At 56.8% G+C, this 13,420-nt stretch overlaps 1 protein-coding gene across 1 annotated transcript in view; it reads right to left on the reverse strand.

Moving 5' to 3' along the window:
• Positions 1-4,534: 4,534 nt before the first annotated feature.
• EDA2R (ectodysplasin A2 receptor) overlaps positions 4,535-13,420 on the reverse strand; it is a 9,759-nt gene continuing 873 nt past the window's right edge. Inside the window, exons 2-9 of the mRNA XM_027690552.1 lie at positions 9,935-10,044; positions 9,119-9,297; positions 8,228-8,313; positions 7,892-8,056; positions 7,258-7,404; positions 6,616-7,112; positions 6,341-6,389; positions 4,535-5,911 (exon numbers count right to left, since the gene is read on the reverse strand). Of these exons, the coding sequence (XP_027546353.1) occupies positions 5,616-5,911; positions 6,341-6,389; positions 6,616-7,112; positions 7,258-7,404; positions 7,892-8,056; positions 8,228-8,313; positions 9,119-9,297; positions 9,935-10,021 (1,506 nt within the window). The 5' untranslated portion in view covers positions 10,022-10,044 and the 3' untranslated portion in view covers positions 4,535-5,615. The remainder of the gene's footprint in view (positions 5,912-6,340; positions 6,390-6,615; positions 7,113-7,257; positions 7,405-7,891; positions 8,057-8,227; positions 8,314-9,118; positions 9,298-9,934; positions 10,045-13,420) is intronic.

A 13,420-nucleotide genomic window follows, 5' to 3' on the forward strand; every position in this document is an offset into this window, starting at 1 on the left:
ACTTCTCTAGAAGAGCAGAGCGGTGAGGTAGGGCCAAACCCACCCACCCTTTGCATACTGCAGCGTGTCCAGTCACCTGAGAATACAGAGTCCTGGATGGTTACAGGCCCAGAGCCAGGAATCACTCGAAGGTAAGGCATGAATTCCCATCACAACAGCATGGAGGAGGCTGCTCTCCCAACAGACACCTCTGGCCCTCTCCTCTTGCCTTCCTGCAGTGCCAGTGGCCTTGGGCAATTGACAGGCACGGGCTGGGCTCTGCGGTCAGGTTACCCATGGGAGGGCCACAGCACCCTGCCCACACCCTCCACCTTGGGCTGGTGCAGGCAGGGACATTGGGATTGTCACCACTTGTAGACTGTGGCAAGGTTGGGTGCTCTCAGAACCCCTGGGGTGCCCCGTGTCAAACGTCTGTGACAACAGGCTCCAAGAACCCGTGTGCTCCATGGAAACAGCTTCTTTGGAAACTGTGGATGCCAAATACCTCTACCACTGCCATGGTTTTGTGTTGGGTTGTGGATGACTGGTTCTTCAGGGCCCTGATTCCAGAGGCTGCCCCACTGCCCTGTGGTGTGGCAGAGGCAGCCAGGGCTGCAGGCAGTGCGTGGGGATCCTCACACGCAGGACAAGCTGCAGCACTGCAAGCACCCACAGAGCCTGCCAGAGTTTGGACAAGTATCATAGCTTCAGCTAGAACAGAAAATCATCCTTCGTGCTAATAATTATTTTAAGCAGACCCAGTGTAAGAGCACGAACACTGTAATTATTGAGCTTAAACAGCAGCTGTTCCTCGGAGAAGCTTTGGGAATGGGAGCTCCATCATTTAGGGGTCTCTGCCTCTCCCCGTCCCCAGGCCACATAGCAAACCCCACCTGAGACTTGGCCCTTCTGAAGAAAGTTAAACCCACACAAACCCAGAAGCTGATGCTCATGGTCTGGGCAGGTGTCCTGTGGGGATGGGCCCAGGGTTGTGGCTGCTCCATCCAGCAGTGCCTGCTCAGCCCCTCCTGCCTGTTTCCACACCAGGGGATGAGGCTGACAGCCCCAGCTGCTCCAGCAGCTCTCTGAGAAGCCCTGCCTGCCCTGCCAGACAGGCCTCTGACAGACAGGGCCCACCAGCCCCCTCCAGCCCCTGCAGCATTTGCCCCCACCAGCAGGTGGGCAGGGGACCCACAGGGAGGGGAATCAAAACTCACTGAGCATCATCACCTCTGGATCCAAAATTTATTGAACTACAAACACACAGCACTCAAGAGCACCAGGTCTGGAGGAATGTGGGGGAACTCCCACCATTAACACGGAAGGCAGGAGCTTCAGCTACTGCTAGATTTGAACACAGACAACACCCCAAACCTAACAAGCAATGCTACATCAGAATTACAATGGTAACAACACAGAATTTACAAAAATATAAATAACCTATTCGTAACCTTAAAGAAAAATAACATCCACCATAAAAAACACCATGTATTACCCTGGGTAAACCATGGCTACAGAAATGTAGTGATTATTTTTTTTGAAAAGCACCAGAGTCTGCAGTATAAAATAGTCCAACACAGAGGGCATCTACCCCTGACACTTGCAGACCCTTCCAAGAAGTGTGCCCAGATCAGTAAAACAATGTCTTTGTCAGTATTGCCTATTCCTGTAAGAGCACAGTGAGGAGGCAGCTCTCCAGAGCACCCTGTTCAGGAACAGCATCCAAGGGTTGTTCCCCAACTGTTCATCGGAATAAACACTTTACCAGCACTGAAGTATGTGCCTATTTTAGGTCTATGCTTAAGAGCTTCTCAGAACAGGGCTGGATTTAAACTTATCATACAAATTCCTCTGCAAATCAGACTTCCAGACAAGAATGGTGTCAAAACCAATTGCTTGTAAAATATAACCCCCTTGCACAGGAGTGTTTCCACTGTTCAGCCCCAGCTCAACTTTGCACAGATGCTGAGTTATTTAATTTCTTTCACCTCCCCAAGAGCCACGCCGCTTGGCACAAACAGCTTCCTGAGGCTGTGACATGAGATCCAGCACTATGGGAATTTCCTTCCCTTAACTTCCATGTATTGTGTTTAAAACACTATTAAAAGGCAAAAGTCAAGTATCAAGTCCATTGGTTCCCCACTGAAGCAGTTCCTCATGCAGGGATGGGCATAATTCTGATGTCCAAGTCCCAGTATTATCCCTGTTTTCAGGCTCCCATGGTTCCCTGAGGGCTCCAGCTGGGCTTGAGGCAGGCTGGCCAAAGGATCCCCAGGGGCATTGGCCAAAGGCCACCTGTAGAAATTTTGGCCCTTGTAAACACAGCTGGTTTTGTCACCGCAGCTGAAGGAAGGTGCCTGCCATGGACACAGTGAGAGTGGGGAGCAGCCCTTGGCTGGGAGCTGGGGAGGCCTCACTGCTGAAAAGCCCCGTCCTGCAATGCTCTTGTGCGATGTCAAGCCCTGCTGGAGCACCAGCCACAGAGACCTGCACTGATACCACATGTGAGGCTCTGAGAGGGGCACTGAGAACAGTTAAAACACACCTTAAACCAGCCCCTGCCAGCCCAGTGCCGAGGGAGCACATCCAGTGGCATGGCTGGGGCCTGAGGGGCAGTGCCAGTGGAGCAGGAGCTGTGGCACAGCCTACACTCACCCTGAGCACCAGCACATCACCCTACACACTGCACATGGCGTGGCACACAGCACCCTGCATACACCATCCTACACACCACACATGGCATGGACACACAACCCTACACATCACACGTGGCACAGCACACACCACCCTACACATCACACATGGCATGGACACACCACCCTAGACATCACACATGGCATGGACACACCACCCTACACACCACACAAGGCATGGACACACAACCCTACACACCACACAAGGCATGGACACACAACCCTACACATCACACATGGCACAGCACACAGCACTCTGCACACCACACACGGCACAGCACACATCACCCTACACACCACACATGGAATGGACACACCACCCTACACATCACACGTGGCACAGCACACACCACCCTACGCACTGCGTACGATGGGGCACACAATGCCCTACACGGCCTGCATGGCATGGCACACACCCACCCCATGCACCATGTATGGCACAGCACACACCTGCACATGGCACAGCACACACCCATCCTATGCACTACCTCATCAAGGCAGGGGTTAAGTTTTGGCTGTAAATAATATTGCTTAGACATCAAACAGCTGAAAAATAATAGTTTGCTATGAAGGGAATGGGGTTGATTTTTAATCGAACTGAGAAAAATAAAGAATTAAAGCCTCACTCCATCTGCTGGCCCAGAGCCCACCCCACCCTGGCACACCAGCAGAGCTGCCCAGCACATGGAAGGACCTGCAGCACACCTGTGACATGTGCCTGTTATTTGTGGGTTTAGTTTAACAGCCCTTCCTGCCCAGCCTTTGCTCCAGATGCTGCCATGTGACAGGAGGGGGCTGGCTCTGCCATCCTGTCTGGCTGCTGCTGCTCTGTGCACCCCAAGTGACCACACCCTGGTGGCACCGGTGACACAGGGACATGCAGGACAAGCCACCCAGACCAGTCCCAACTTCAAAGCCAGAGCTGGTGAGCTGAGCTGCAGAAAGGCTCTTACTCAGATGCTGTGGGTGAAGTTATCTACCTTCCCAGTGGAAGTGACCAAGTGTGCCCACAGAGGAATTAAATATTTATTGGATTTTATGAGGTGATTAATGCCAGCACTCTCCCTGCAGCAGAGAAACCTCAAACAGGAAATCCCTGGCCCCAGGCTGTGTGTGCTGCAGCAACACTGCTGGCTGCTCCCTAATAACCCGAGTGTGCAGCGAGAGTCCAACTAACCCCGGCCCCAAATGGCACGAGGTCCAACACTTTGGGTCTTGGGGAGCAAAGAGCAATAAAATGACCTTGACTGTGGAAGAAACAAGCAGCGAGGGAGAGAAAGTGTCAGATCCAGCTGAAACTGCCCACGCCTCTGCTTATCTGAGCATATCCTGGGTGCGTTTGAGTCCCAACAGCACCGAACAGGGAAAAGAAACACGAGCAGCTATTAATACCCGGGACTGGAGGGTGCTGCCTTCCCAGAACGGCACCCGCTTCTTCCAGGTACTGTGGTCACATAAAGGCAAAGCCTGCGGGCTCGGCGGGCGGGGCTGGCGGGGTAACAGTGCCGCTTGCTGGCGACCACCGTCCGCCGGCTCGGCCGGAGCCCCCGCCATGGGCGGGACCGCACACAGCGCTCGGTGCACCCACCGCGGCCGTGCGGGACAGAGCAACAGAGCCCGAGCGAGCACCACCGGCTCAGCCTCGGCGATGCCGCCCGGGAGTCTCGGGACAGCCGGGGTGACCCTTGTCGGACACCGTGTCGGTGCCGCCTGGCACCGAGCCGCGCTGCCGCCGCAGCCCCGCCGGCAGCTGCTCCACCCGTGACCCCGCGGGAGCGGCATCCGCAGCCCCGCGTGCCCGCCGCCCCCGCGCCGCCGCGCCCCGCACGGGAACGCGCCCCCGCAGCCGCCGCTCCCGCCCGGGGCCGCTGACAGAGAACAGCCTGACCACCTCCAGCCCTCAGCCCCGGGTACAGCAACAGAAACTGGGGCACTCAGTGGCAGCGGGGCCACGGCAAACTCTGACAAATCCCTCAGGATGAAACTAGAAGCAGAAGGTCTCTCTCCCCTCCCCAGTAGCAACTCCCAGGAATGAGAAATCAGGCCATTTATAGGCAGGAAAAAAAAAAAAAAGAAAAATATTTTAAAAGGAGCTGGCCCTGCTGTGGCTGGCACAGGGACATCATCACTGACTGCAACCACAGCCCCCAGCTGCCACCCACTCCCCAGGGCAAAGCAGTGCAGCGACCCTGCCCCTGCTGCCCTGTGCCACCCCAAAGCCTTGGAGGCGATGGGCAGCAGATGGCTGTGGGCATGGCAGGAGCCCGGGAGTGAGCCAGCACCTGTCCCGGGCCAGCAGCCACAGCCCCAGGACAAAGATGTACACCAGCTCATCCTGGGGATCAGTCTGAGAGTCCTGCCAGGACAAATAGACACAAAGGGGAAGGTGCCAGGGTGGCACAGAGAGGCAAAGGCTGGAGCCCGGCACGTGAGCCATGGCCAGGTCCTCTGCTGAGGAAATCCCAGCATGGAGGAAGAGAAACAACCAAAAAGCAAACTGGGAAAGTGGCATCTGGCACCTAGGAAAGCACAGACCAGAGGAAGGACAGAAAAGCTGGAATGGAGGGGAGGCGATGGCTAGGCCCATAGGAGGGTGTTGCCCATGGAGACCGAGCCCCATGGCTGAGGGACCCCACGGAAAGACTGGGGCAGGACAGGCCTCACTGCAGAGCCAGAGCACTGCATCACGGGCAGCACAGTGACCAAGGGTGTCACAGCCAAAGAATAACAGCTTCTGGAGGGGCCTGAGTGAGCCCTCCCACATGGAGCTGGGAGCAGGCACAGCCGTGCTTCCCAGAACCCCTCGCATCCTTCCATTCCGTGATGCAAAGACCGTCTCCATGCTCTGCCCCCATGCACACCGGGGAAGTTACATGACTGAAGGCCACTGGATCCTCTCGCACACCAACAGTGCACAGAGCTTTCCTCATCCCTCCGCGTCCTCTAGTGCTGGTGGTCTGTCGCTGGGCTGAGTGTGAAGTGGTCACAGAGCAGGAGCAAGGCGTCGAAGCGCTGGAGCCGCTGCAGCGCCTGTGCCAGCAGCGGGACGGTCACAGCGGCTCCCACATACGTGAAGTGTGCGACGAGCTGCTCGAACCCTGAGATCCGTCCCAGCAACTGGGGCACGAGCCCCAGCTCCAGTGCCACGTGGCCGAAGTTCTTCACACCGTTCAAGGAAGGGTCCAACAAGAAGGCGAGTGACTGCACCAAGGAATGCGGCAGCTCCGCTATTAGGAGACCTGGGGGGCAGCATCACAGTGGAGCTGGGTTAGAACCTGTCCTCCCTGTCCAGGATAAGGGAAAACAGAGCAGCTGGGCTCCAGCCCCAGCCCCTGCTGAGCAGGTGACAGGACATCCTGCCAGGGCAGGCATCTCCTCCAACATCACTTTCAGAGCTCAGCAACATGGAGCTGGCTCAGTCCTGGGGAAGCTGGTAACTGGGGACAACTGGGCTTCCATCAGCCACCGGCCCGCAGGCCACTCAAGGCAGCATCACAGAAAATGCATCCCGTGAACCAGCACCAAAGGCCACAAGTCAGGTAAGTCCCTGTGATCCCTGGCACCTCCATGCAGCCATGGTGGGCTTCTGGAGGAGCCCTCTTCCAAGAACCCACCTCTCTGATATCCCAGTACTCAGAGAATAAAGATGAGGCTGGAAGGCCACTTACCCTTGGCTGCGCTGCTGATCTGAGTCACCAGGCTCTGGGCATCATCCACCTGGTGAGACAAAAACCCCAAGGTTGGTGGCAGTCTGCTGAGAACAGCAATGCCTGGCACTGTTCCCAGGGCCATCACAGGGGCTCACAGAATGGTGCTTCTCCTCCAGCTGTGCCATCCCATATCAACAAACCTCAGTCCACATCCCTACCCCTCCATCGAGCCCAGCTCCTGTGCCTGAGCCTCAGCAGCAGTTCAGAGGAGTGATGAGGCTGGAGGAACTTACCAGCCGCTCCCCAGGGGGGATATCAGCAATGGGATTTGGGAAGGTGGGGGGCAAGTGATGGGCCCCCTCCTGCACCACACCACTGCTCTCTGCCGGGATCCTCTTCACTGCCTGGCTCGTTGCATCGTCCGGCCGCTCGCTGCCCACAAACTCTGCCTGGGTGGAAAACTTCTGGAGGTCCAGCTCGGTGCATTCCACTGGTGCATGTGGCCACTTGTGCTGCATCTCGGAGGCGCAAGAGGAGAGGGGGGCCAGGGCCTCCACCGTGCCTGGCTGGCCCTGCCTTGGGGCGGGGGGCGGCAGGACCCCGGCCAGGCAGTCACCATGGCCCGAGGCCCGGATGAGGGGCTGGCTTTCCAGGAGGCTCCTGCCCAGCTGGGCCTTGGAGGCAGCGCTGACCACAATGGCCGGCGGCAAGTCCATCTCTGGCTGGAGAGAGGGGAGCTGGAGACCCACAGCTTCCCCGTCTGAAACGAACTGCACCACTTCCACAGGGCCTGGAACCAGAAACAGACGTGGCTCAGCAAAGCTCACCATCCAGCTCCATCCTTCCTGCCTCAGGGCATCTCAGCAGGTCCTGGGACACTCAAGCTGGAGCCCAGCACCACCTCCCTCCCCATGGGAAGGCACAAGAGCAAGTACCTTCTGCCTGCCTGTAGCAAGGGCTCAGGTTCTTCACACCCAGGCAGCAGGGACCAGACATCTGCTCCTCACACAGGAACCTGCCGGGCGCCGCTGCGGTCGGGAACATTGCTCGCTGGCCCGAGAAGTTCTGAGTCCTCAGGAAGACTTGGAGGATAGAAGAGAACCAGCCTGAGCAAAGGCCTGGCTCACTTCCCCAGCATGTCCTCAGCCCTGTGGTATGTCTGCTGGCAAGGAGCCGGGAGCCAGCAGCTCCCTGGCATGCTGCTGGATGCCAACGTGCCCCAACCCTGGCCACCAAACCTCCTGCCCTCTTCCCTCAGCAGCAAAGAGCTGCCCAAACTGAGAAATCCCAGAAGTCAGGATTGTCAGTTCTGAGTGCAAAATGGCCTTCTCTGTTTCCTCCTGATGGCACCAAGGAGGAGGGAGGATCCTCTGTGTCTTTAAGCAGGCAAAGCACACAAGAGGTCCTGCAGGCATGAGAAGCAGGGCAAGGTGTCTATTCTGTATGAGCCATGTAGCAGCTGGGTCACTGTGCTGTCAAAGTGGCAATGCTTGGGGCAATACTCTACACAGCAAGAAGGAACCACGGGCACAGGTGAATAGCACAGAGAGGAGGAGAGCACTGACTCACCTCGCTGGCACTGGCTCTTCCAAAACCGCTTGCAGTAGATGATGGAGAGTGCCAGAAGCACCAGGACGATGATGATCAGGGCGCTGCTGGTCAGTGCAAGAAGGGCCGTGTCCTGTGGTGGTACAGTGGGAATGGCCACCTTCACCAGGTTAGTTCTGGAGCGACCTGCAAACATCAGTCACAAAATGCTGAAGCCAAACTTTGAGGCTTGGACCACCCCTTCCCATGTGTCCCTCGCCACATGCCATGACTGTGCCCCTCCTCCTCTGCAGTGGGGCTGCAGCTCTGTCATGTCCATACCACCCACCCCGATCTCCCCCAGTGAGGGGCACCTACACTGTGGCTCGGAGGAGGGCGTCTGCTTGGTGCAGGGGATGCACTCCCATTCCAGCTGCCCGCTGATCCGTGCTTTCCGGTAAAACCTGCCAACAGAGCAGAGGGGCTCAGCAGTGCCCAGCCCCTGGTGAGGCCCCACCACCCCTGCTGTGCAGCCAGCTGTGCTGCCCAGCCCATGGCAGTGGGGGACAGCTGACCCTCCACTCCTGCCCAGCCAGCTGGGCCACCCCCAGCAGCAGAGCTCTCATCGCCAGCTGAAGCTGCATCGCAGCTACTTGTTCATGCCTAGCCATTTGCTAAGGAGTGACATCCCTCCAACAGCCCCTCCCTCCCTGGCCCCATGTCTGCTGAAGCAGATTATAGAGATAAGCAGCTCTCCAGAGGACCAGGAACACCCCAGCTACAGCTGTGTCCAGCAAGAAGCTCATACACCAAAGCCTCATCTCGCTCCTCTCCCAGTCCCACTGGTGGTCAACGTGTGTCTGCAGACCTCAGGCTTGGTGTAGGCTGGCTGTATACAGCAGTTTCATTTCAGTAACTCCTTAAACACATCACCCCTCTGTCCTCCTCTTTTGGGACCATCAACCATAGTGGTCTACAGCCCCTCATCTTTCAGGGCTTGGCCACTGAAACAACTTGGGTCTGGAACTTTTCTTCCACAGCTGATTTATGGAAGCCTTCAGGTTCCCTTCTCTGGAGCTACAAGGGGACCATCAGATCGGTCTGACTTCCATGTAATGAGCAAAGTCTTCATAGAGGCAGGCCTGGGTCATCAGGCTCCTCTTAGGTCCCACGACCCAGGTAGCTTCAAATACCACCCTCTGTGCCCACGCCCTCCCTGCCCGGCCCCCGGCGCAGCCGCAGTGGCTCTGCCAGGCCGGCCCTGCTCACCCTGGCAGGCACTCCCCGCACACCGCGTCGGCCGTCGCCGTGCAGTTGGACTTCTGGAGGCGGTTGATGAGGGCGCAGGACAGGCAGGGCTTGCAGCCGTGGTGTCCCCAGCGGTCCTTGAATTTCCTGGGAGGGCAGGCCACGCACTGCGCGTCCCCACCGCTGCCGTCGCCGCAGTCCTGCAGGGCACAAGGTTGGGGGCACGGCTGCAAGGGGCCACGGTGGGTTCCAAATGCTACCGAGGGGAACAGTGTCCCTCCTTTGGGGGCAAAGGGTAGTGGGGCCACTACTCATGTGCAGGGTTCCCAGAACCCAGCTGAGAGCAGCGCGGCTCCCCCAGAACAGTCTCGTGCCCGGCCGTGGCCGCCGGCGCACCGCGGCTGCTGGAGAGCTCCGGCAGCACCGTGCCCAGGGAGGCAGATCTGGGGAGACCCCGCTGGGACACCCCCCACTGAGGCTGGGCTGGGACCACCCACAGCATTGTCCTGCTGGCACCCACCCACATGCAGCCCGGCCAGGCAGTGTGACCTCAGGGCTACAAACCAGAGGAAATTCAGACTTCCATCAGCAAAAAAGGAAACAAGGCAGCATGAGGAGCAACCCAAAATCCCTCACCACCTCCTGCTTCCATTGTCTCACCCTCCTACCCAGGGTGGGTGAAACAATTCACCATCCCATCCTACCATGTCTGAGTTCTTCCCAACATTCCGGGACCTAAGATCATCCTTCTGAAGGGAGGCTGGAAGAGGATTCACCCAGCACTGTAAAAGCCTTGGTGATAGATGACTCCCATTCCTTACAGAGCAGCCAATTTACCTTGGAAAGCTCCTGCCCAGGCATGCACTTTCTGCAGGGGACACATTTCTTCTGGTCATCCAGGTACTCGCTCTCTTGGCAGGCCATTGTGCTGGAGAGGAGTGGGGAGCCTGGGGAGGAGAGGAAGAGAAGGCAGAGAGGTCACAGCCAGCCCCAACACCTTTGGGATGAGCAGCGTGCCCTTCTCTGGGTGGCCATTTCCACCTGGCCAGGATGGCAGCTGGCACTGCTGGGCACCACAGGTGGGACTCGGGCAGGAGGTGGTTACTGGCTCCTGCTGCACAGCTCCAGCAGTCCCAGTTGGGCTTCCCAGCAAGGCTGCAGATGAACTGCCCCATTAGCTGCCACCTCACAGCCTCACAATGGAACAAATGAAATTTCAGACCCAAGACTGAGGCAGACCCACTGACTGCTTGGGTCACCAGTGGATTCTGCCAGCCCCAGCCATAGCTCTGGGTACCCGAGATGGTCAGTAGACAGCTCAGCCCCAGGAAAGGCCCAATAAAGTCCCAGCTTCAGGATTCAGCAGCTCAGCTCTGGCCAGCACGGCTGCATTGGTCTGACAGACCAGATGCTGGTCACACACATCCCTGTGTCCCCACTGTGTCCCCAGGGGGACACTGACACCTGTGGCCTTGCTGCTCTGCCCTGGATCTGCGTGGCCACTCAGGCTGCTGCTCTGCACACATTCTGGCTCAGTGTGGGCTCACTCACACTGACCTCAGAGGACCAGCAGAACAAGCTCCCCCCTCCCTCCAAAACACCCTCCAGGGCCTTCCCGAGGTGCATAAATGGCTCAGCTGAAGATGAGGGTAGAACCAGCCCAGGCACTGTGGGGCTGCACTGTCAGTGAGGGTGGCTCACAGGGGAGCATGGGATCGGTATCTCACCCAGAACAAGCAGCTCAGACTGAAGCTACAAAACTGAGCAATTTATTTGGAGTTTTGGGGCTGTCTGATCAATTTTGGTTTTTGCAGTGGAGGGGGAGCAGCTGCAGGACCCCCAGCACCCCAGCCCCTCCTGACAGAACTCTTTCCCCTCCCACGGCAGCATTCCTCCACAGGCTTTTTCTGCCTCCTCTGCCTAATTCCACCACTCCCTTGCTGGTGCCTTTTGGAAGCAGACACTTGGCTGGGCTCCCCCAGCTCTGGAGGGCCGAGATTCATGGGAGATGAGGTCTGCCCGGACGAGCACAGTGCGTGAGTCACCCTCACGCAGCTCCTGCTCACGGCGCACGGGCTGGGAGGGCGATACAAGGATCGCAGCCGATCCCTGGGGACAGGCCATGAGGAGCTGAAGGGGCTAAATCTGTCTTGCAAACATCTCGGGAGGGGCATGGGCACAGCCTATAAATAGCATAAAGGTTCCTGACACTATCGAATAAATAAAGGAGATTTGTCACCATCTCAGAAGGTGGTGAAGAGGGAGCTCAAAGCCACTGCCCTGGGAAATGCACAGGGTTTCGTGTCAGGGTTCAGCTACAGGCTGCATGCAGGAGTGCAAATGAAAAGCAGAGATGGGTCCCAGAGGGGTGACACCCAACCTCTCTGTGGGGCCGGCACACCAGTGGCCTGAGCCCAACCTCTTGGTGGGTTCGTGCCCGCAGCCAGGCTCGCCCCTGCTGGCAGGTGTCTCTGGGGTACGGGGTCAGCACAGCCAATGCTCAGGTCTGGAGTCTGGTTCCGGCTCTTGCACAAGATGAATGAAACAAAATTGCAGGCAAGAGGAAAGGAGCCCAGACACCAGAGTGTGGAGAGCAAGGGACTGATTTTTATCTGCTCTCCAAAGTGCTGCTGTAACACCAAAAAAAGGCTCTGGTGGAAAAAAAGGAAAAAACAACCACTCCCCCCACAATAAAATACCCCTAACCAGGCTTTTTGGTGAAACTGTCCAAGAACACAACCCGACCACTCTCACATATTTACAGCCTTTTCCGAAGGGCCTGCAGCTGGGAGCCCTCATAGCCCCCTCCCCACAAGAGTCCCAGCTTAGAGCAGTTCCCCGAATACAGAAAGTTACACAGGCCAAAGGAATCCCACACCAGAGCTGCTCTGCGTGTGAGGATGTCTGCCAAGATGATGGAATTGCTGAGGATGGGGGAGACAGCCCTCCCCGCTGTGCCAGCAGGATGCTGGGCACAGGGCAGGCCTGCTGCTGCTCAAGCCACAGCGTAATGATAGAAGGAACAAACACTTTGTTGAATATCTGGCACGAAATTCAAAGCTGTGGGATCTTTGTACTTCTTATTTCAACACCACCAGACCCAAGACACTCGATTTGTATGTGGAGGACACATCCAAACCACCCGATGCTGCCCCAGTACGGCAGCAACCTTGGATCATCTAATGCTTGACTGAAACAACTGGTCCTAATGAACCGAAAGAAAAGCCAAAAACAAACAACAAACCCTCCCACCTCCTTGGGAACCACATGGGGTCTCTAGGTGACTGCCAGAGCAGCAGATTTATCTGCGGAAGAGGAATATAAAGCTAACACAGTATCAATGAATATACACTGGACACAGTATCAATGTACTTATAGGTTGGGGGAAAGAAGAATCTCCTGCCCTAGTGCGAGATCCATGAGAACTTCTAACTTAAAAACATCATTAATTTGTTAAAGAACTCTTTTATTGCCTTAAAGAGACATCCTGCCTGAGCAGGGAAGCAGAGCAGGCTCCCCACTGCATCATCCCTTAAGACACCAAACCCACGAGCTGATGAATGAGTTTCACTGCATGAGATGAAATCGTTCCAGCAGTGCCACAGTATGAGCTGCAGTTCATCCACCCTGTGATAGTGCTGTGTTTCAGCCATTGTCTTTTGTCTGCAAAAGTGTGATTTTCAAAAAAATTAGACTATATAGGAATATAAACTACTTCTTCTGTGTCCAGCTAATGGATTCTGGTAGGAAAAAGAAGGTGAGAAAATTAATAAGTGAAAGGGTAGAAAATGAAAGTGCTCAGCGAAAGCGTTAGCGCTGCTGATTCTCCCCATCTGCCCAGCGCGTACCGGGCAGGGGGGCCAGCAGGGGTGCAGGCAGGGCAGGCAGGGCAGGCAGGGCAGGCTAGGGTGCACACAGGGCAGGAGGAGATGGGTTGGGCTGGTCCCTGCTCCAGCCATCGACCCCGTCCCCTCCCGCCGTGGGTCTCTGCCTGCTTGGGACAGGGAGTGCCCAGAGCCACCTTCAGGGACTCGGATACCCACACCCTGGCAGTGGCTCTTCCATGTCACCACGGGAGCCAGCACAACCTCAGAAGTTTTTCCTCTGCTGCAGGACTGACTGGCACAGCCAGGCAGTACCATGCCTCAGATGAGACACTTGTATACATTGGAGCTCTATTTCAGAGAGCTGAAATCCTAAATAAGAACTGCAAGTGAAAAGCAGGGGAAAAAAATGTTATCTGGAAAACATGAGTGCACTCCTCGTGCTCGGCCACAGCCAGCCCCGGCCTCCTGCTCAGCCATTCTCCCACTCCGGTCCGGG

The sequence above is a fragment of the Neopelma chrysocephalum genome, unplaced genomic scaffold, assembly GCF_003984885.1.
Source record: "Neopelma chrysocephalum unplaced genomic scaffold, ASM398488v2 Primary Assembly neopelma1_81, whole genome shotgun sequence".
Lineage (NCBI taxonomy): Eukaryota > Metazoa > Chordata > Aves > Passeriformes > Pipridae > Neopelma > Neopelma chrysocephalum.